This window comes from Pseudopodoces humilis, chromosome 5 (genome assembly GCF_049639895.1).
Source record: "Pseudopodoces humilis isolate 2021_Gansu_Grassland_sample_001 chromosome 5, ASM4963989v1, whole genome shotgun sequence".
Lineage (NCBI taxonomy): Eukaryota > Metazoa > Chordata > Aves > Passeriformes > Paridae > Pseudopodoces > Pseudopodoces humilis.
Window position 1 is genome coordinate 12,528,517 of NC_142204.1, and position 23,111 is coordinate 12,551,627.

General features: G+C 41.8%; 1 protein-coding gene across 2 annotated transcripts in view; it reads right to left on the bottom strand.

Annotated features, from left to right (window-relative positions):
• ANO2 (anoctamin 2) overlaps positions 1-23,111 on the bottom strand; it is a 159,204-nt gene extending 136,093 nt beyond the window's left edge. The window contains exons 1-4 of one of the 2 annotated variants that reach the window (XM_088055431.1): positions 22,974-23,095; positions 19,699-19,844; positions 18,847-19,025; positions 15,660-16,067 (exon numbers count right to left, since the gene is read on the bottom strand). In XM_088055431.1, the coding sequence (XP_087911557.1) occupies positions 15,660-16,067; positions 18,847-19,025; positions 19,699-19,819 (708 nt within the window). In that variant the 5' untranslated portion in view covers positions 19,820-19,844; positions 22,974-23,095. Of the gene's footprint in view, positions 1-15,659; positions 16,068-18,846; positions 19,026-19,698; positions 19,845-22,973 lie in introns of both variants that reach the window. The other variant, XM_014261219.2, reaches the window with a different exon arrangement.

Genomic DNA, 23,111 nt, shown 5'->3' on the forward strand with positions numbered 1-23,111 from the left:
TGCAGAATGTGCTGAATTATCAACACTTTTGAAAACCAGACCTCAATACATTTATTTCCCCAAAAATAGGGAGGATATCAGCAGATATCTGTAGATAGCAGTACAGTAACTATTACAACACATACTTTTTTCGTCCATCCTGGCAGTACTGCTCTCTACATGCCCTAAACTCTGTCAGTCAGATTAGCTCCCATCTCCATCACCATAAATTCAGAGTCACTCTGCCAATGCAAAAAGAAGACACCAGCCAGTCAGAATATGTAACTGTCAGTTTAGTCCTTTGTAACCTAAAATTAAAGGAGGATTATTAAAAAAATCAGTTGCCAAATTATAATAAATGAAATATTAATTTCATTTTCTATTACAATTCTAAAAATAAACTGTCAGCAAACACCAAAATACCAATGTTTGCTAAAGCTGGACACATAAAGTTGTAGGTTCGCCAATACATTTCACAACAGCATGCAAAGAAAACATTTTAGTGAGATTTTACTTTTAGCTTGGCATTAAGATATGATAATTTATGTGGAAAGCTGAACAAATCACTTCTAGAGATGTAAGGGTCAAGTGAGCCATAAACTTTCCATTATTAAAAAAATAATTAGCAGATAGAATGCAGAATATGAATATTAACCTGATACACTGCCAAAGTGTTTTATGCCATGAGGTAAATGAATTAACAAAGGAAAAAATGTAATATTTGTTATTCCAATCCTGGTGGCATCACACAAATTGAAATTTACAGGGAATCACTACCAGGTTTTTGTAATAAATGTGGTGCTATACACTGATAGCAGTAAGTACCTTCCATCCTCCAAATCTTAAAGTCCATTTTATGTCTCATTAGAAGTACTCTGCATTTTGTCATTTTCATAAACCTTTTCGCTTGTTTTACATCAGCTCACTCAAAATCACACAGAAGCGCTGCTTGCACTCATGCCTTCTAAAATATACATACATTATATCACAGTGAATATTTCTGAGCTTTTGTTTTGCCATGGTTCTGTCCTATTTTTCCTCTATTTCTACCATAATGATTTTCTGTAAAATATTATATTTAAATATTAAATATTCTGTTAAATATTACAAAAGGAAGACCAAGCAATAAAGCCACAAGCACACTATGCTAGGCTGTGACTTCATAAGAGAAAGATATGCTCAGCAGCAGAACCATAATCACAGAATCATAGAATGGCCTGGGTTGGAAGAGACCTCAAAGATCATTCAGTTCCATCCCCCTGCTATGGACAGGGACACCTTCCACTAGCCTAGGCTGCTCAGAGCTCCATCCAGCCTGGCCTGGTACACTTCCAGGGATTGAGGAGCCACAGTTTCTCTAGGCAACCTGTGCCAGGGCCTCAGCATTCCTCACAAAGAAGAATTTTTCTTGTAATATCCAATCTAAATCTGCTCTCTGTCAGTGTGAAGTCATTCCCCCTTTGTTGTAGTATGTTTATTCAGTTCTGTTAAAATTGTTAGTTTTTCACCTGTTTGGTATGTTCCTGGTTCTCCCCCATTTACTGCTTTGGTTGGTTCCATTTGTCTGTTACATAAACACCTCCCAGTTTTCCCGAATGTTCCCCGTCAATCATCTTTACCCTGCCCCTTCTCCCCATCCATCATCATAAACCCCACCTCTCCTTCCAGCTCCTTCCATGTATATCATCCCTTCCTCAACACGTTATTGGTTGTTATGTTATGTTCCTGCCTTCTTTGTATCCCCATTGGTCCCTAACATTGTAACCTCCTCCCCTTACCCCTCCCTCCGTGAGCTCCCATTGGACCCTGGACTGTGCCCGCCCCTGAGATAAAACCCAGTGCACAGAGGTGCTCTAGGCTCTCTTTGGTCCTGATTTCTCCCAGCCCAGACCCTTGTGCTCATCCCCTCTCCTGAATAAACCTGTTCCTGGGAAGTACAGCCGAGTGAGTCTCCTCCTTCCTTTTGCCATCACCCATGACGCCTGATTTGGCAGAGCCCGGCAGGATTTGGTGCTCTGAAGGTCCTGCAGTGGGATCGCCTTTCTCCTGCAGTTCCCCACTCCTGGCGACTGCCCGTGCCGGAGTGGCATTGTAGAGCTAGCCTGGAGCTCCAGTGCGGCCAAGAGCAGCATCACCCCTTGTCCTGTCACTCCAAGCCTTTGTTGAGAGTCTGCTTCCATCTTTCCTGTAGGTTCCCTTCAGGCACTAGAAGGCATGGTGAGGTCACCCCAAAGCCTTTTCTTGATGGCCCATAATGCTTTTACTCTCCAGTGTGGTTCCTTCTATACATCATGAGAGTGGCTCATGAATGCCAAGTCAAAGCTTTCAGAAACCAGTGGGGAAAGCAAAAATCTCTTTATACTACTGTTACTAAGGCCTGCAGAATGTAGCCATCACTTTTAAAGCCCTGATGGAGTCACACACTTAACCTCACATACTAAGAGGGTACTCCAAGAGCATTCACAAACAGAACATACGGGAAGTGATTTCTAGAGTAAAAACTCTTACGCCAAGCTTTGAGCGCTGCATGAGGGTGTTCTCCTGAGAACGTGAGAGACTCTTTGCTTGAAAAGAACCTCAGGACACATTCTCCTAACAAACCGTCACAGCATTCACTGTCCTCTGGCCTGGCATCACCTGAGAACTGTTGCATACATGAACCGTTCAGTGTGAACACACTTCAAGTGACATCATTAAGTTTATAACAAAGGATATGTCAGGACTGATATCAAAAGGGAAGAGTGGGAGGGGTTGTTTTAACTTTTTATTTTCCTCCCACTTGTTTTGTCAGTCTTCAGCAAATAAAGATGTCTCAAGCAAAACTTGAGTCCCTTTGGGGGGGGCATGACCAACTATCTATCAGTATTAGTTTAATACTGATCACAAAAGGCTTTTGTTCTTGGCATGCACTAAGGAGGGTATTCAGAGATGAGAGATTTAATCTGCAAAACTGGGAGCAAGAAAAACAAAATTTAGCAGATTTAAGCAGTAACTGGCAAATGAAAAGAGATGAGGAGACTAAGGCATGAAAAATTAGATGTATATTTTAGCTTGCTAAAGAAACAATACAGAAAATTGTGCCTTTGCTTTTCATTACTACATACACATCATGCCACTTCTGTTATGAAAATATTGCACTTGTGGTCATGGATAATTTAAATGCATTGTGATATCCTGACTATAAAGTTCTTCCGTCAGATCAAAGTCTCATTTGCACAAATTTGGGAGGACAGCACATACCACCTTATATTCCTACTGTGATTTATCTTGGCTACTCTGTTCTATTTTCTTATACACAAATTATAATCTTGATAATACAGAATCTGTCTCTTTTTTTCAGTGTGGATTCAGAACTGATTAACTGGATCACTGAGTAACTGAGCTGGATTCTCATCTGTTGTACACCCCAACAGTAGTATAAATAGCAGTAACCACACAGATCCAGCTCTGGTTATATAACTTCTGCGCATGATGGGAAAACATTAAAAATATAACTTTAAATTTAGCATTCACTATTAAAAAACGTTCAGTGGGGCTTTTGCCAAGAAATTCACACATCAATCGCAGATAACTGAACAGATGTTTTGGCTAAAGCAGGCTTCAACTGGGACATTCACACACATACAAAATGACCTCTTATACTGGTAAGATATTATGATTTTAGAGCTTTCTCAAATCTTGTTTTAACAAAGACTGTTAACTAAATATTTGCAACATGTGTTAGCTCTTTTCAAATATTTATAGAGATGGTTTACAAAAAAAAAATGCAGCTATTTGCAGTCCTCATTTTCAACTAAAAGTACAAATGCACCGGTTTGCATAACTCTGGAAGTCTAAAATTGCCTTCATTCCCCTCAATTCCACATGTTAGTATAAATGTATGTGTACAGATATAAATGTATATACACAGTTACATATAACCAAATTAGAAATCCCCACTTGAACACTGCCCTTCCAGGGAAACTGACATTCAAAGCTTCTCCTCCTGCCCCCATCAAAGGAATAAGCACCATTTGGGCTTTTCACATTTCCATTTCCACTCCAGCACACTTTGACTGCCTGTAAGTAATAGATCAATATATCAACACCTAATTATGATGCATTTGTCCAACTCAGAACCTCTGGAGAAAAATAACAGCAATTTCATGGCAGCAATGAACCTCTTGCCACCAACTGAACAAAACTGGTTGTTAAGTAAAATTTAGTAACTGCAAAATTCTACACAATTCAATGGATATTTATATATGATTACTAACTAAAGTTTTACACTTGCTAAAAAGTGGTCTTTAATAAATACAGCTGTCAATGTTACAGGCAAGTGGCAGAATAAAGACAAATTTCTTGTGAGGAAGGAAAGCTGACGATTTACATCAGGTGTGTGCAGGTGAAAGAAAAATATTTTAAGAACAGAAGCTGTGGGAAGCAGATTTTCAGTTGTGGGAAATAAGTGTAAAGATAAATACAGACATGCAGCCAAGGGAAAACTTCCCATTTTTCATGCTCATTCCCCTTCACACAAATGCTTTCACACATTTTTTGCCCAGAGAAGCTGTGGCTGCCTCATCCCTAGAAGCATTCCAGGCCAGGTTTTATTGCGCTCTGAGCAACCTGGGACAGTGGAAGGTATCCCTGCCCATGGCAGGGAGTTGGGAACAGGATGATCTTTAAGGTCTTTTCCAACCCAAACCATTCTGGGATTGCAGGATTTGAAAACCCATTTTCCAGTGGAACAACTTGGCATTCACATGGTTTTCACCTCCAGTTTTCTGCTGTGTTCTGTTCAACAATAAAGGAGATGAAAACAGGAAACCAGAACTGAAAGGAACCCAGACAGGATGCCAGTGAACACAGGAATGGGAGATCTTGTGCCCAAGAATACATTCAGTCCTGTAACGGTTTTTGGCTAATTAGGTTTGATTTCTTTCTCTGCCCTTATGTATTTAACATTTTAAATTTAACAACAGTTATTCATTCTAAAAGGAGTTACTCACTTCACAGCAGTTTTGGCATTGACATAGAGAAGGACACAGATACAAGTTCTGCCAGACTTCACTTCAGGGACTCCGGGAGATAACAGCAGCTCCTCAAGCTCCTGTCATTCTTCTGAACAGGAGGCATCTGAGAATCAGCATGAACTTTGCTCTTCAAAGGCACCTACCCCTTTATACTGATTATGCAAAAATGAACCTGAATACAGGCACCTGGATATGGAGAGTATCAGGCAATAGGAGTTTACCCTGTCCTGTTAGTACTTGAAAGAGCCCTTAGGTCTGTATTAAGGAAATGACAGCAGCTCAGGGAATGATTCTGCATCTCTGCCCAGCCCTGCCAGGCACATCTGGAGAGCTGTGTCCAGCCCTGGGCTCCTCAGCACAGGAGGGACAGGGAGCTCCTGGAGCAGGACCAGCAGAGGCTGCAGAGATGATTTAGGGCCTGGAGCATCTCTGACAGGGAAAGGCTGAGGGAGCTGGGGCTGTCCAGCCTCGAGAGGAGCCCCAGCTGAGAGGGGCCCTCAGCCCTGGGTGTCCCTGTGAGCAGGGAGGGCTCAGAGCAGGGCCCAGGCTCTGCTCCGGGGGGCCCAGCAATGGCACCAGAGGAACGGGCAGGGACTGATCCCAGGAAGTTCCACCTGGACATGAGGCAGAACTTCTGTCCTGGGCAGTGACTGAGCCCCGAACAGATTGTCCAGAGAGGGTGGGGAGTCTCCTCACTGGAGATATTCCAGAACCATCTGGACACAATCCTGTGTCCTGTGCTCTGGAGTAGGGAGGTGGTACAAGTGACCCACTGTGGTCCCTTCCAGCCTGACACATCCTGGGATTCTGATTCTGCCTCTTTCATTTCTTCCACTTTCCCATTTGTTTTCAAGGGTCCAGGTAGCAGGAGGATACCTACTGCCTCAATTCCTGGATTCAGCTTACAGCTTTTGATGTATGATTCCTTGGCTACACTTTTTATTGTGGTTTCAATTATACTGGAGTGTTCTGTAATTATATGCCAATTATTATATTTGATAATTACTGTGTACTGATGCATACAACTGAAGGAATACATTTTACAGCTACCTACTAGTCTTCTGTGGTGCTTAAAATTCTACAACATGAACAAAATTGGTTTTACATTCTAATTACATTTGCATCTTTTTATGAAATAATGGAAGTGAGAATTGTTAAGCACACAGGACATGGCTACAGAATTGCTATACTGATATCAGGAAGGTTACCAATCACTATATTATAAAACCACACCTACTTTTAAATACTGAAATGAACTGTTTTTAATTACATCATCTAGCAGGTCACCTGATATGGGGGTGTTTGTCCTGCCAGAGAATCTGAGCATTAATGAAGATATGGAAAATAACAACAATTTGCAGCTGGATCTTGGTAAAAGCATTCTTTGGGCTGAGTTTTCTGTGAAGAGACTTGCCAGTTGGTGGCCAGATGTGGCAAAACATCCCTATACCAACAAATACTTTCCAGGAGAGTCACTTGTGAACTGTGGCTCACAGGTGAAAAACAACCCAGGGTCCCCTGTGGTGCAAGCTGTATCTTAGGTCCGTCACTGTGGTGCTCTCAGGTGCCTCCTGCAACACATCAGCTGAAAAGCAAAGCAAGTCCTTTAATGAGCAAACTTTGGTGCCTCACTGAAACTTAACTTGGCCAGCTTTGGGTGAGTAGTTTCTTAAGGACAGCTTTGAAACAGGAGACAATAAGGGCGGGAGGAAATTTTGCACAGAAGTTGCTGAGAGAAAAGCACTTTGGAACCATGAATGTCCAGCTGTCCCAGCTGTGGATTTTCTCAATATAGAGGATCACAGTTAATTAAATATTGTGAGTTGAAAGGGACGCACAGGGGTCATCAAGATGTCCTGGATGTTGTGACTTCACACAGGCCTGTGAGTGATGGCAGCTGATGGGCAGCAGGGAAGCGTGAAGAGCTGACCTCACACCGACCAAAGAAAGATACAGTGACACCGAGGAGTGGCAGGATTTTGAAGAGTTGAAACATGAACAGCAGAGGGGTCTTTTAAAGAAAAAAAAAAGTAGTCAGAACAGGATCCAGGATATGGAGAAAGAGCATCGTGGGCAGAAATGGAGCACCTTGTGGTGGCCAGGCAAGCAGCCCTGCAGTCTGGTATGAAGGGACAGAGGGGAATATACAGAGGCCAGAGGCAGGTGAGCAGGTCAAGCACTGGTGAGATGAAGCAGGCACCGCTCACCAACCTGTGAAAGCTGAGCAGTGCCACTGCAGTCAGAGAGTAAACATTATCCAGTGAACTCACAGGGACCTGTAACAAGCAGGGAGGCTTGCCAGGCCTGGGAGGCACCAGAGTGGGTTGACTGCACTGCAGAAGCCTGAAAGTACCCCTAATTTAACAAAAAGCATGTTATGAAATTTCCTAGGTCCCACTAACCAGAGTATGCACACTGAAAAGGTGGAAGAGCCTTCCAGTGACCTTCCATAGCAACATGGTCTTCAGGACATTACTTTTGTCTTGATGACCTAACAGGGCTCAGTGACAGCTGAACATTTGTACATCCTCAGAGGCAAGCAAAGAATGATCAGTCAAAGCCTGCAAAATGAAGCATGGAATATGAAAGTTGGAAAAAGAGCAAGAACACCAGAGGTTTCCAAGACAGGCAAACTTCCAAATGGGTGAGGATAGGAATGAGGCAAGCAAGGGATAGAAACAATGACACTTAAATCCAGAAAAACTAAAACTTGAAAATCCTGTGACTTACAGGACATGCATGGAGTTGAAACTTTCAAAGCATTAGGAAACTCAAGTTATCCTTCACACTCTGTGACCAGTTTCAGTAGGAGCAGACTTAGGACTTTGAGTAACTTCAGGAAAAGTCCTAAGTATAGGATGGGCAGCAATATCCTTCCCCATTTTGAGGGGATTAAGGAAAAATTACAGTAGTTTGAACTAACACTTTGGAGATGTCAGCATGGAATTCCACTTAAGTGTTAGCAGGATTTTGAATATATATATTCTATATCTCTGAAATGTTAATTTTTCTTTGTATTACTAAATTACTCCAGGTAAAAAACAACTGAGCTTAGTGAACACATAGACAAACACTGGAGAGAAATTCCCCATGTCTGAATTGGGACATGACTAAGGGAAATGCAACTGGGCTCCTCCGGACCAGAAGGATGTTGATATTTTTCCAGAGTACTATGTTGGCTCCAACCTATGGAAAGCAATGGTCACCTCTATATTTACATAGGAAAATGTTCCTGTTGGTATCTTTTTGTTCCCCTGAAAAGGTGGATGTTCCAAAAAAAAAAAAAAAAAAAAAAGAGAACTATTAGTCCACATAGCTGTTCAGTCATTTTCCCATCCCAGCTACAATTAGCTCATTCTGTCGCAAATATCTTTTATTTCTTTTACCAGGAAACATCTTATGAAATTCCAAGATCGTCTGCTGAACTCCACCTCCAGGGTTTCCTTAAAAGTACAGTGTATGGGGTGTCAATCATTTTAGTGATTCTATAATGCTTTAAAATGATTACAGAATCCAGGAATTGAAGGGAGAAGTTAGCAGAGAATTTATTAGTTAATTTCTAGATTGCAGAGCTTAAAGCAAACATATCCATTATCAGCATATACAAACAAAACAAAACAGCCTCCCCCAAAAAACCAACGAATAAAAAACCATGCCCCAGTTCAAATGAAATAATTTTCTGTCCAGTCATTTAGTTTCAGGGATGAAATCATTGTTGCATTAATGCTGACCTGGAATAACTGCACAGAAATTACAGAATTTTATAGAATGCAGCACAATATTACATAAATCAAGATCTAACATGATTTTTTCTCTGGGCTGTTACTGTGAGCACATACACAAGAGAGGTTCAATAGGGGGCACACATTTATCAGCACTGTGTACTGAGGAGAGTACCAACCCAGAAGCATAAGTTTTCCGTGCTGTGCATGGGGATTTAGCCATCAAACTCTCACTAATGCTAGTGAGAACTGTGCAGCCCAATGTTACTCTGCTCATCTTTTTTTTCCTTGTTGTTCTTTTCAGGACAAAATAATGGCTAACCTGGAACTACTGAATGGAATGACAGAAGCAACTCTGTGAAATGGTTTTGACTGATTTGCCTTGTTCTATGAGTTAACAGATCTTGCAGTGACCAGGAAAGACACTTTGAATATAATCTGATTACAATTTGTGGCTTGCACATCACGGTTTCCCTTTTTTTTTCCTACCTAGAACTTAGGTCTGCAAAGGATTTAAGAAACAGTTGGACCTGAAGAGGGTGTTCTGATTACTAAGGGGAAATCGCTTTGTTTTTTCATGAACAGACCCCTCCACTGTTCATGTTGAAAATCTTGAATCCAGCTTTCACCCCAAAATGCCTCCCTCTCAATTACAGTATAACATTTGAAAGTGTAAGCAATGTAAAATGTCTTGGGACATTTCTTCCCTACAGCGTCTCACTTCCTAGAAGAATATTGCTTGTCTGTCTGAGCATAATGTCATGATCAACAAGACATTATACATGCACAAACTTGTGCAGAATGACACACAGAGCCATTAGAGTAATCAGTAAAGCATGAAGAGCTCAAAACATGCAAGAATCCCAGAACCCCGAGTCATTATTTACATTACCTTTCCCTGGATCTGCCAAAGATAGCAAATTCCACCCCCTCACCCCCTATACACACAAACAGTTGAGAGGTTTTTTCCCATAAGACAGTCCTATCCTGCAAGGACTATTTTCCAGTGTCAGATACCCCCCAGCCTTTTCTCTGCTGGAATACATTCCTGAATCTGAGAAGGCAGAATAACACCTTACGGAATGCCTTTTAATTTGTCTTATGGCAAAGGGACAAACAAACAGAAAAAAAAAATTACAAAAGAGAAAGAAGAAACAAAGAGAGAAAGAGAGAGACTATCTTAGCTCAGATCCTTTATATCAAAAACATAAACCAGTACATAAATTAATGTATATATGTATAAAAGCAACATATTGAAAACAGTGAACGCTTATCTACAGTGTTGCACCTGCTCCAAAGCAGAATTCTCGGTGACTCTGATTTAGGCAAAGGATTTTTCTTGAGTTGTGAATTCATGGTTAACCAGCAATACTTCTAAAAAAATAGTGATATCACAGAACAATTACCCAACCAGCAGAAGTTCAATAGTGAGGACTCCTTTGGCACTGGAGATACCTGCAGGGCTGTTTGCTGCTAGAGACAAAGTAAGCAGTGGCCTGGGGACAGGAAAGCAAAGAAAGTCTCATTTTCCCCTACAAAGGAAGCCCTGAAATTCAGGATTTTTTTGCTGTGACAAAGAATAGGTCAAGATGCATGAGGCATTGCAATCGGGGCAGTCCTCACCCAGCACCTCACCCCAATAACAGCAGCCTGACCACTGTCATTTAACAGCTCAGAAAAGCAACAAATCCCAGGGCCAAATTCCCCAAACTATCTCATCATTTACTACTGTATTTTCATGAAGCTGTACTGGCCCAAATGCCTTGGAGAAATTATCACGATTCAGCCTCCAGGCCTCCTCTGCAGGCACTGTGGCTGCATCACTTCCCTCAGGGCCTCATGTGTCACCCTTCCAGCCCTCCCCAGGGATTTAATTTACACAGTAAAACTTCTGCTGCAAACAAGAACGCTGATAATTAAAATATGTTTTCAGGGAATCATCTGTGAACAGGCCAAGAAGCTGGTTTTGTTACGGTGCATGCCCTATCCTGCAAGTGTCCAGTTCTCCCTCTGCCAAACCTCAGCAGAGATGTACCACAGCCATTCCCTCTGTGCTTCTCACCTGCCAGGCAGTTTGTAGGAATTGAAACAGTTCTCCCAGCAGGTGACAGAACTTAGAACAGGACACAGGGAAATTAAAACACAAATTTAAGAGGCTACTGGCCATTTCTACCAGGCAAGTCTGCTAGAAACAGCATTATGTAAGAAAAAAGTATGTAAAATTTGGGTGCCTCTGGCCCAATCTCATTGTAAATATCACCAGCATATACAACCCTATGGATGACTATTTCCCAATCTGCAGACAATTGCTGACATTTACCACTGCTTACCCAAGAGCTTTTTAAATGTTATTGACAAAACATAGATGATTTTTGTACATCTTTTCAATTTTCTCTACATCTCTTGGAAGCCATTCTGACTAAGGTACCTCATAGTTGAGCACAAAGAGTCTGGATGGTAATTAAAATACACAGAGTGATTCTGTCTGCCCATTCATCTATTCAAGTCACAACACAGTCATTAAAGAAAACCCAGAATTCATAATATGGATTATTAGCAGGCAGCCATTCTGCTTAGCCACCTTTTATTATATAGATCATTATTTTAATGCTGATTTAATCACACCTAAATCCTATGGGGCTACTTCAAAATCCTAGCTAAAGTGGAGACATAATTTCCTCTTAAATAGTTAATCAACTTGCCAGTATTTTCACCACATTCACTCCACTGCCACTGAAAATCTTGCCTTGCTTGTTCAACTTTAATTCTGTAAGAGCTGTGTATTACATTTCAGCCCCATATAAGTAACATACAGGAGCAGAACATGTTTTAGACAATTAATGCTTCTGTAACCAGAGTTGCTGAAAAATATGCATCAAATATTTATATAATTGGCTCTCCAGAGAAGTATGCCTCGTTCTGAGTGCTGAGAGACTGAAATACAAAGTCCAAAGACCTAGAGCACAAAAGACCTCAGTCTTTTTCCAATGCTCCATTGCTCTGTATTCTCATTGGCTTCAGGAGGCATTCATTAACAAGCAATGTCCACACTGAGTGCCTACAAGGTGTCTCACACGTACTAAGGGCATGAGATGTTTTCCTGGGAGTATCCACAGAGCACATTGACAGATTTGGGAAATTTTTATTTTTTTTCTTCTTTTTTCAGGCTTTTAATTACTACTGAATTAAGCATTATACCTGACATCATTTTGGCTACACTTTGTCCTTAACAGCTGACAGGAGATAAGCCTTCCCCCACTGACAAATTGGGAGCACCTTAGTGCAACAAAACCGCATTTTAACCCCATAAATAAAATCTACTGCTTCACTAAGCTTTGTTTGGCTCAGGCTGGGGAGGTGTTGGGAGGTTTATTTGGCTGCTTGGGTTTTTAAGTTTACATGGGATTTTCTCCAGAAAAATTAAAAAATACGCCTTGGAATACCAAGCAGAAAAATCCAATCACAACCTCCATCACCATTAATATTAACATGAGCATTGAGGACCTTAAGGACTTCCTTCCCCTCATGTGTAATGTAATCAAGGGAGTTTAGTGAGACATTTTTCAAACAATACTAGCTCAAAAATTGAGGTTAGACGAGCTTCTTGAAGGACAATTTACACTTTGGTTTAGATTTGTCATCATCTTTCACTTGAAATAATATTTCCTCTCCCAATTGCTATTTAGCAAAGTACATTTCACTTCCAGTGTGCTTGAAAACAACCCAGTTTTGTCAGAATAACAAGGCACATCTCCAGTGGCTTCTTACTCCGTATCTATTATGCCTTACCATGGATAATACTAATTGAAAATGGCGTATGTTGCATTTGCAACTATTAAAGCAACAGTAAAATTCAAATTTAAGGGAATGAATGGTTTCCGACTAGGTGAAACACAATTATCAGTTTCCCTAGGAACAAATAACAAATAAAAACAAATGAAAACAAAGAAAAACAACGCAACAACAAAGATAAAGAAATTTTTAAAAAAAACCAAAATAACAAGAACTGCAACGTCTATGGTATTTATTACCCTTCCTGGGCAACTTCATGCCCAAGACTGTCATTGTGCACTTTCTCTTGGATGTGCAAAATATTATCTCAGTTTAAAAACAGGAAAACAAACAAAATAACAAAACAGGAAGGTTGCATTAAGCAAAATTAAAGTTTTTCTGGAGGACAGCAATAACGAATGATAGAAAGTTATTAGGAAGCTGGAAATGTAGCCAAAAATTCCTCAATTCACAGATAATAACTGGGTGAATGGAGACAGTCCATAGTCTTGCCTATTTTCCACAAATTCAAAAACAGCAATATGCCTTCTTCCACGTATAAATCTTGCACCTTTATTTTTTCTTGTCCTCTTCTTTTACACATTTGACAATATAAGTGGGAATAGTGAGAATACTGAGAAATAGTGAGAAAAGTGAGAAAGGTGTTTATCCCTAGTTATCAAACACATAACAATCATAATATGCCGCATGTTAGCAAACATTAACATCGTGGAAATTCACACTTTTCCAAAAATGACAGCTGCAGAAATAAAAATTTTTAAATTGTTGGAACTCTATCCTGTGTTCCTAGAGATTAACCTCCTGATGTCTAAAATGTTTCAGCCTACAAAAGCAGCTTCTAGAAGAAGCCCCATGTCCTGTGAGGTTGGTAGACCCAAACCATTCCACAGTTCTTTGATTCAGGACATCCCATCATTTTTTAATTACTGGATTTTCTTGCAAAACCATAGGAAGATGATGTAAGGCAGAGAAACCAAGGCCTCCTCTAAACCAAAGGTCCAAAAGTGAAAACCCTCTAATATTTACCTTTGCAGCCAGATCAGACTTATCTTAAAACCTGGTCCAGAGTATATACTAGAGAATATATCTCAACTTCCAATAGTATTATATGAAAAAAATCCATTTCTTACATTAGCACTAAAACAAACAACAAATGAAAAAAACCTCCACCAAACATTCAGTTCGGCATCATCCACTGGAAACGTAGTTGAAAGTCTGCTGTGCTATACAAAAATACAAATGCTGCTTTAAGGCTGTTCTCAGTTTGATGAATTTGTAGACACATCTTTTTTCCCGAGAGTAAAAGCAGAAGTTTTTTCATATTAGCTCAACACACAATTTTAATCCACATATAAGGACAGCTGTGCCTTTCACATGTGTCTAATCAGCATTTTCTATGGAATTCACAGCAAGAAAACAGGCAGAACCTTCAGCATGTTCCAACAGGAGTTAACTAACAGACAAAAAAATCAGTGAAGTGAGAAAAAAGAAAGGAAGTAAAAGCCACAGGTCATGGGCAGGAAAGAAAAAGGATAAGGCATAGTCCTTCCAGTCTCTTCCAGTTTCTCGGGAGATTCTGGAAGGGCAAACACTTTCCCCTTTTGATTAGACAGCTTGTGCGTTGGGGAAGGACAGGAGGAGGAGTGGGGGACAGGAGTGACGCCATACATACACAGAAGTGACGGAATACTTTTTTTTTTGTAATTCTCAAAATCAATTCATTTTTTCCATAAAAGAACTGATCAACAATTTCCTGTGAACTTCCCAGTTCATTTACAAAAAGCCTTTTTCTCTTCATAGTGAAGACTGTGACAAAAAGGGATTTTTTGATCAACACTTTATGACATCATTTATCACTTTATATATTAAGAACATGTGTCATCACTTGGAAGGAGGACAAAACAGAATTTGTATCCAGCTGGACTTAGTGTAAGTAATGAGTCAAATAATCAAATCCAAATCTCCTGCTTGACTTTTTGGGTTCTGATGAAATTCAGAACTGAAAGAGGTCTCCAAAAACAGCTGTTCTCCTGGGTTTTATGCAATTTGGTTGTAAAAATCGTAGCAGTAAGATGGTCATGTACTGAACCATAACTCCAGTGAACAGCATAAAAGAATGAGGGTCTGAGATCACTTTTTTTTTGCTCAGTGCAAGGGTGCCTTAGCCAGGCTATGCAGTGAAATACAACCCAGAGGCACCTGCAACTCAGAAAGTTAAGCAAGGAAAATGTTAAGAGTCAAAAGACTTTTCTATTTCTTTCTACCTCTGCCAGTGATTTAACATGCATACATTATGCCAAGCCAGTCAGCCTCAAATTTTCAGATTTAGTCTGTGATTTGCTCCACATTTTGGAAGTGTTGACTGGTTGCATTGGAAGCAACATGAGCTATAAGTTCTCAGCATGTACAAAAAGGAATTCTAAAGCTCTCAAATTTGGCGTCAAGAACAACAGAACACCTAAAACCAGAACCCAGCAGGGATTTCCCTTGATTGGATATAAATATCCATGGCTTTCAAAGGGGCAGAGAGAGGGCATAGAGCTCAGTGCAACAACATGGATTTGGAAGACCTGTGCTCAGCTGACTGAATGGCAACAGCCAAGTGAAGTAGCCACAGCTCCCAGCTGACGTGAGCATAGCATCATGCCAACATGACACACATGGGAGAATAAAAACATTATAGGCTGGGATCTTCTCCTGTCAAAGAATCGGAGCTGCTCATTCCAAGGGTGGAATGAAGAAAGGACACAAAACTTACATACGGCTGAGAAGAAAGCTGAGAGTCACACTGAAAATATTGCGAGGAAATACGAAATGTCTTAGCAGTGTTCCAGCAAATTGCTTAAGTGATACTTTCTTCATTTTAGCAATGTTCAAGTTGTTGGGGTTTTTTTTTGTAAGAAAAGTGTGTTTGCTGCATACCATAAGAAAATTTAGATAAAGAAATACATTTTCACCTGAAGTAAGGTTGATATTGCTACTCAACACTACATTAAACAACAGCAGCCACCATGTCTTGCCCAGGCAGAAAAGACCAAGCAACACATACACCTTAGCTTCATACTGTATTTTGGGTACTGAGCATCCAAAGCGGCCATTATCCATCAGGACAGCCAATGCCACATATGAGGAGCAAGTCTCCCCCTCTTACCTCAGGGTCTTTCTCAAGCTCCAGCCCTGCTTCCAGCAGGTTGTGTTCATACTCCTCCCGCTGCAGCCGCCTCTCCTCCTCCAGGGCGTCCAGCGGGCTGAGATCCACCACCTCCAGGCCCGGCAGCCCTGGCCACTCCTGCAGGGCACGCTGGCCATCGTCCTGCTGCTGCTGCTGGGGCTCAGCACGGCCCTTCCTGGTGCCTCCGTTTGAAACCAGGGCTGCAGAGGCAGATCCATGCCTCAGCTCCGGGGAGGCTGTGCTGGGGGCGTGCTGGGCCAGGCATCTGCGGTAGTGGTAGGCCAAGACATAGTCAACCTTCCTCTTGCTGTCTCTGAAGTGCAGGCCACTCGGGGAGGCCTTGTCCCTCACCCCTCCCTCGGTCGCTTCCAGGTAGTTGTTGATAATCTGGGAGAGAAACACAGGAGTCGCACAGACAAGAAAGCCAAAAAGCCCAAGCAGGTGGGGGGGGTCTATCTCCACATGAGTACAGGAAGCCATGAAGAATCCAGGTATGACCTACAAATATTTATTTTGCACACTAGTCTCACTTCATTCCTCCTCTGACCATAATCTAAACATAGTTCAGTTTATCCCAACACATGGCATCCCTAGGGAAGCACAAGTACAGAGGCACACCCCAACTCTGTTGCCCTATTCTGCACTTGCACAGACCAAGGGGAGAGGACACCCACATTCTGAAAGGGTACAGAGAAGTGAGAATAAGGATTACATTATGGACCATGTGCTGTGGAGCAAAGCAGGCAGGGAAAGGAACTAAAAGCGGTGATGGAAGGGAAGAAACGATCTTAACCAGAATAGGAGACATATCTTTAATGCAGTTTAAGGTCCAGAAGGGCAGGACTGGACAGAAACACTTTGGAAAATACCAGGGATTAGAAAGGATATGTCCCATGAATGGCTAGCAGTGCTAGCTTGTATTTTAACATATGAAAAGACTGTGTGACTGACCAGTAACACTGCAAAAGGGAATCCGTGGCTAAAATCCTTCAAACCACCCACGTTGCACTGTCAGGCCCTCAAACTATCCCTGCTCCATCATCTCCCTCTCAGAACCCTTCTGGGATGCAGCTCCTGCAGTAATCCTGCCATCACTCTCCAGCCTGGATGGGAATTCTGCAGCATTTCACATGGAAGTCTGGCACTGACACATTTGCTTGCACTTCCCACTCATTAAGGCAGCCCATGAGTTTTCCAAACTGTTTCCAACCACCATTTCCAGTACAATGCTACAGTGTAAAACCCTTCAGAGAGCTCTCTAGAGTGATATTCACTGGAATGACACCAGTTCTCCAGTGATGGGGGAAAAAGATAAAAGCAAGGGTCAACCTGATCCAAAGCAATCATCCTGTAACCCAATTCCAAACATTTTTGGTTCCCATAGGTGACTGTACAAGCAAAATCTTGACAGGTACCAGTCAAAGGTTTCTTTCTCTCTTTTTCTCCCCTCCTTATGTGTGTTGGTAGTGCTGAATGCAAAGTTAACCACTTGCTGTATAGCATTTATCTTGTTTATTAACACAACACAAATTTATGAATGTATTATTATAAATGTGCATGTTATTATATTAATCAACACCACCAGACTCTTGTTTTTCATTGTTTTGCTTCACTTTGTTTTCCACAAAGGAGCTTTCAGTTGTCATGTCACAAAAAAAAAAAAAAAATCTTGGGTTTACATGCATGCTACATCCTTCATCCTGTCACAAAACTACCACCAAATAGTCTATTCTGCACATCACACTTGCCACACCCTTCACATCTAAAGTATATATACAGTCCCTTTAGGCATATCCAGAATTACACACAGCACTGTGTCCTGGCAGAATATAAAACTACTTGTGATACAGCATTTTATTGCAATTCCTCATTTCCTGATTGGATACATTTTTATGTAATACTCACGGGCAGCCCATGCAAACTTCCCAGATCCATCTCTGCCCCAGTGAGGAAAAACCCGTGGCAGATTTCTAGTGTCCCTCCCAGAGAGTTTCAGGCTATACAGCGCAGAAGGAATGATGTCACCAGCAGCAGGTCACTGGCACAAGGCAATGCATTAGCTGGCTCTAGAGAAGATGAGCTCTGAGCATCCTCTCCTCCCTTACTGGAGAGTGTGGGCAGAAACAAGAAGCACAAACAAGAAGCAGGAGATGGAACAAGGAGAATATAAAAATCACTCCAAGGTTTTCCTGTTTGTTACTGTGTGGAGCCACCTGCCACATCCCAGTCACCTGAGAGGGCACCATAGCAACACTTGGGGTTGCTGGAGTTACACAAGGGATGAGGAGACCCAGCAGTGACTCTTCACTCCTGGCAGCAAGTAATTATCCCCATAATTATGAGCGTCCAATTCACAGAAAACAAAACAAAATTCCCACAGATTTCACTAAAGACATTTCCTGCCCCTAAATGTACACTGCTTGCCTTACCATGTTATATTCTGGCACAAGAAAACATTTTAGGGAGGAATAAAAAAAGTCACAATTTCAAAAATGTCTCTGAAGAAACTATCAATATCTTTCTGTCCTCTCCTCTCACAGCCACTGCAAAAGTCAGAAACAGTGATTCAAATTACCAGCTTAGGTCCTGCTTTCACTGCTTCTTAATGTTTCCAAGACAAGAATCCATCACACCAAGGAATATGAAAATGGGAAGGTAGGATCAGCATTTCAAAACTATTTTGTTCTAGTGGTCTGATAGCAAATATATCACTACAAATACATCCCAAAAGGTGCCTCCTGTAATGACAGCTCTCCTCTGAACACTACAGTCACACCACACTTCCCCTGGGAATCAATCCAATCCAGCCCCCACTAACACCTGGGCACAGCTAGCTCAGGGTTGGCACAGGCACACCCGATTTAGTGATCAACCTGCAGATCTTTTCTGCCACTGGGGGTAATAGCAACCCCCTCCATTCCTGCACTGAAGGATTTTGGCTCAAGTAAGCAATTAAGAAAAGTTTGGTGAGTTTACTGCAGAAATTAATTCTTGCTATACACAGAGAGACAACTGAACCACCTGAGGTTGTGATATCACTTCCCTCATAAAGATTCTTCTCCCTGTTCAGATTTAACCAACACAAAGGAGAGTGCACCCTGCTCCAAGCCTCTTCATAATCCCAAATGCACTTGAGGTAGGTCAATGAACATGAAATCCTACTTACAGAACTTCTGTAGGACACCACTGATGCTTCAAGAGCTCTACTGGTCGCGCTTTTGTGCCAGGAAGTCCGGTTCTGAGGAACAGTGAGGTATTTGCTGTTGTAGGCTGAAAAAGAGTCCTCTGCTGATTTTGCTGTCTTCCGTCCATTGAGAGTTGTGTGTGAGGAGGGTAGAGCAAAGTCTGAGAAGGAGAGATAAATACACAAAGCAGGTTTTATGCAGGTGGTTCCCTAATGGAATGGGGACTATTCATTTCTAGCGATGTGAACAGATCCAGTGGCATCAGGTAGAGGTACGAACTTGTGGATCATGGTCATTCTTCATAAAGTACTCTTTACGCATGTGAAATGCTCATGAAGTATACCTAAGATTATACCTACATGTTCTGGTCTCAGGGGCTAATATCTGGAATTTCTACACATGCTCCCCATTTCTTGTGTTTGACAAATTATATGGTCACAGTGCAGAAAAATGGAAGGTCTGGAAGGGATGGAAATCATCACAAGAAAGAATCGTAAAAATATCCTGGGTTGGAAGAGACCTGAAAGATCATCTCAGTTCTATCCCCAGTGACATGGGCAGGGACACCTTCCACTAGCCCAGGTTGCTCCCAGCCCAATCCCAGCCTGGCCTAGGCACTTCCAGGGATGGGGCAGCCATAACTTTTCTGCTGAATCTGTACCAGGGCCTCTCCACCCTCACAGGGAAGAATTTCTTCTGGCTTTCCAATCTAACCCTGCTCTCTGTCAGTGTGAAGCGATTCCTCTTATTCTGTCCTAACCCTGAGGTTAAGAGTCTCTCTCCATCTTTCCTGTGGGCTCCCTTCAGGTGCTGGAAGGTCACAATGAGCTCACCCCAAAGCCTTTTCTTTTCCTGGCTGAACAATCTCAATTCTCTCAGCCTTTCTTCACAGCAGAGCTGCTCCATCCTGCTGATCCTCTTGGAGGCCTCCTTGTTCCAACAGGTCAGTTCCATACAGACAGTAGCACAGTGAAAAATTCTGATAAAAACCAGTGGATACAGAAACTGTTTTGACAGAGAAATGTTTCATACTCTTTCCCCCTCTAGTGGTGCCACAGCTGAAACGGGGTTGAACGATCCATACTCTCGTTCTCTTGGGGAAGCTCTTACTGGGAGGGAAAAACCATCTCTTGGTCCTTCCAGCATTAGTGTTTTATACCCAAGAGAAGACACCCTGTACACATCTGCCCACATGGTCAGCACCATCACCACTACAGAGACAAAGCATCACTGCCTCTGTCTAGTTAGGACTTTTTTCCAGGAAGAATAACACCTCGCATCTATCCAGGGAGTCACTACATCCATTGTGTACTGCTAAAGTCTGGAGATTTTATTTCCCCTTCATTTAGCTGAGCCTCTTCTATCCCCTATACTCAGACTGAAAATGCTTCCCCACGACCACGTTCTGAGAGAGGAGACAGTGGAATGCTAAAGAAGGAAATGCTTGAAGGAGGGGGTCTGACCCCTAAATGTTATGAATTTTCTTATGTCTCCTATCAATACCAGATTAGGGTTCAGCAGCACTTGAACAGTACAACAGGTTGACTCACCAGTCTTCCCTGTCTGATCTCCTGGGCAGACATGTGCTTGGATCACTTTAATGAAGCACATAATGATGCCACAAGGGAAACTCCAAGGAAAATAATTAATAAGCAAAGGTTTAATTCCCAAAGGCCACACACAATGTTTTGCCAGTATTTTCAGATTGAGTCTGGGATATCTCACAAGACCTTTACACAGTCAATTAAAGACCTCTTTTTCTTTCCAGTCCTTTTAACTAGCCTAGGAAAAAAGCTGCTGTTCATTTATAATACCATGATTTTATTTCCATTATGCTTCCTAACCTCCAGAAACCATGTCACGAACCTGAGATTAACACTGGTAAACTGGTGAGGCAGTCAGGGACTCCCAATTAGAATAAGTTTTTTTATGGAATTGCAGTTGCCATATTCGTATCTGGAAGACTCCTCCCAAAAGCTTTTCATCTTCCCAAATTAGACCGATTGAAACAAAATGTTTTGTTTTGCGTGCATTCCACATTTGACAGCTCTTGCCTGTGGTACAGCAGTGCCTCAGGGGCTTCTGCTTCAGATGCAGCCTGACCTCACTCTACCCTGTAAGCCACTATGACATCTGGCCTTACATGTTCTCATTCTGTAAGAGTTCTGGAGGAATTAGTATCAAAGATAGAAAACAAGGGGTATGTGTGTGTGTGGACAGAGGTCAGTGACCAGCTCCAGTTCCAGTGCCAATTTACAGCCAGTCACCACCTGCTCACTCAGCTCTCTGTACTCCTTTGCCTCAGCTTTTTGCAAACTTAAGGGTTGGCCACATGTGCAGCAATTGACCTCACAGGTCCTTGTCCAAAGTGCCACCACAAAGAAGTTGCACAGATTGCCAAAAGTGGAAGGACAGAGGGTGTGATAAAGGACAACACTGCTTGTAAAAGAGTCAGTAAAGAAGTCTGCCTTATTAGGAGCTCTGTATTAAATCCTGAGTAACAGCCAATTAACTGAGCTAAGTAGTCCAGATGATCAGATTATAGCACAGCTACTTGCAGAATACGCTGCAAGTGGTTTGGTCATCCAGGGCACAGACAGGGAACTGTTTTCATTTATCTTCTTCTCTTTCCAGTTAAATATGAGAAGGAATCTACATTTCTGAAAGAGACCACAGTTAGAAGGATGCTCCTCTGCAAGGCTTTTCAAAACATCTGCAATTTAGGAACACTGATTAGCAAACTCCAACCCCCACGCAGGGATGTAAAAAAACCTACTTGAACTTACTGTTTCCTTGTAGCTTTACTCAAACATATCTATTTCAAAGGATATAAATATATATACACAAAAAGATGCAGCATGGTTATACATGTGCTCTTTAGGCTCTCAGTAAATAATGAGTTCTCAGCTCTGAATATAGATGAAGTAGCTCAGCTCATGCCAAAATTACTTCACGTGCACATCTCCACCAGATTCAACACAACTACAGCAAAGCATGATTTCTTCCACTGTGTCTTCAAAACCACCATTTCAGTGCTTTTTAAGAATATAGGAATTAGACAGACAAGGCTGTTTGGCTTGTCCCTAATGCCACATAATTTTCAGCCTGTGTGTTCAGGGCTCACTCAGACTGCAGGTAGAAAGGGCCAAACAAGAAATCCTGACTAATGCCAGACTAATCCAGACAGCCTGGGTGCATCTGCCTGTCTGAACCCCATGCCAACACTCAGTTTGAAATGTTCTGAGCCTCCAGGACACCCAGCAGGAGAATCCCTCAGGCAGGACTCAGTATCTCAGAAGCATTCCTTTACATTTGGCTGTACATAACACAGATATCCTTTGCCTTCCCACCTCCAGAATACAATTAGAGAAGAAATATTCTTTATAAAGAGAACCATCTAATTCTGAGTTTAGTTATGGGGCTGATTTTAATAGAAGCAGTTAAGCAGGAGGGGTCTAAATACCTAAATAGTTCTTGAACTAAAAAGGGAGAAATACCAGACAGCTAAAACTTAATGGCCAAATTCTATCCTTCTATTATTCAAACAAGGAGTTTGAAGTTCACAGCAAAGATACAGCCTCAGAAGCAATAAGATAACATGGAAACAACCACAGAGCTTTTAACTGTGACAGCAAAAGAACAATGACTCAACATCAGCACTGAAAGTTATTCTAAACTTGTACACTAGGAACTCCAGCACAAAAGTTTTATGCACTGGCAGATTTGCTTCTTTTTTGTGGGAACTGAGAGCTCAGGGCTGCCCATTTTCTCCTGGAAAAGCATATTGCTCACTACCCACAGTTGCACCGCAATAAGGTGAAGGCAGGTGGAAACAGCAGAAGACCAGCACAAGGCATTTGCCTAGTGATTGTCTTTTCCACATGGATCAAAACACTGACCCACAGATGCACTTCTGATGCTTCAGGAGAAATGAACTCTGCATGCTTTATCTCTGAGTATGTAACTGGGCTGCAGATTTTTCTTTTTTTTTAATGTCCTAAAAGAATACAGAAAAATCCTTCCAAAGTATTCCTTTCCTTGTTCTCCACCCCATTTTGGCCTATCCCATTCCATAGGCAGCAATAAGAACGAAACAGAATAAACTTACCAGGCGCGTGTGTTTCCATGTTGCCTGGAGGTTTGGCTGGAAGTTGCGTCAGTACTAAAATAGGATGTGGCTATGCCGTGCACAATCTGCTTCTGCACCAGCTTAAGGAAGGAGCAACACCAGCAGCTATTTCCATCC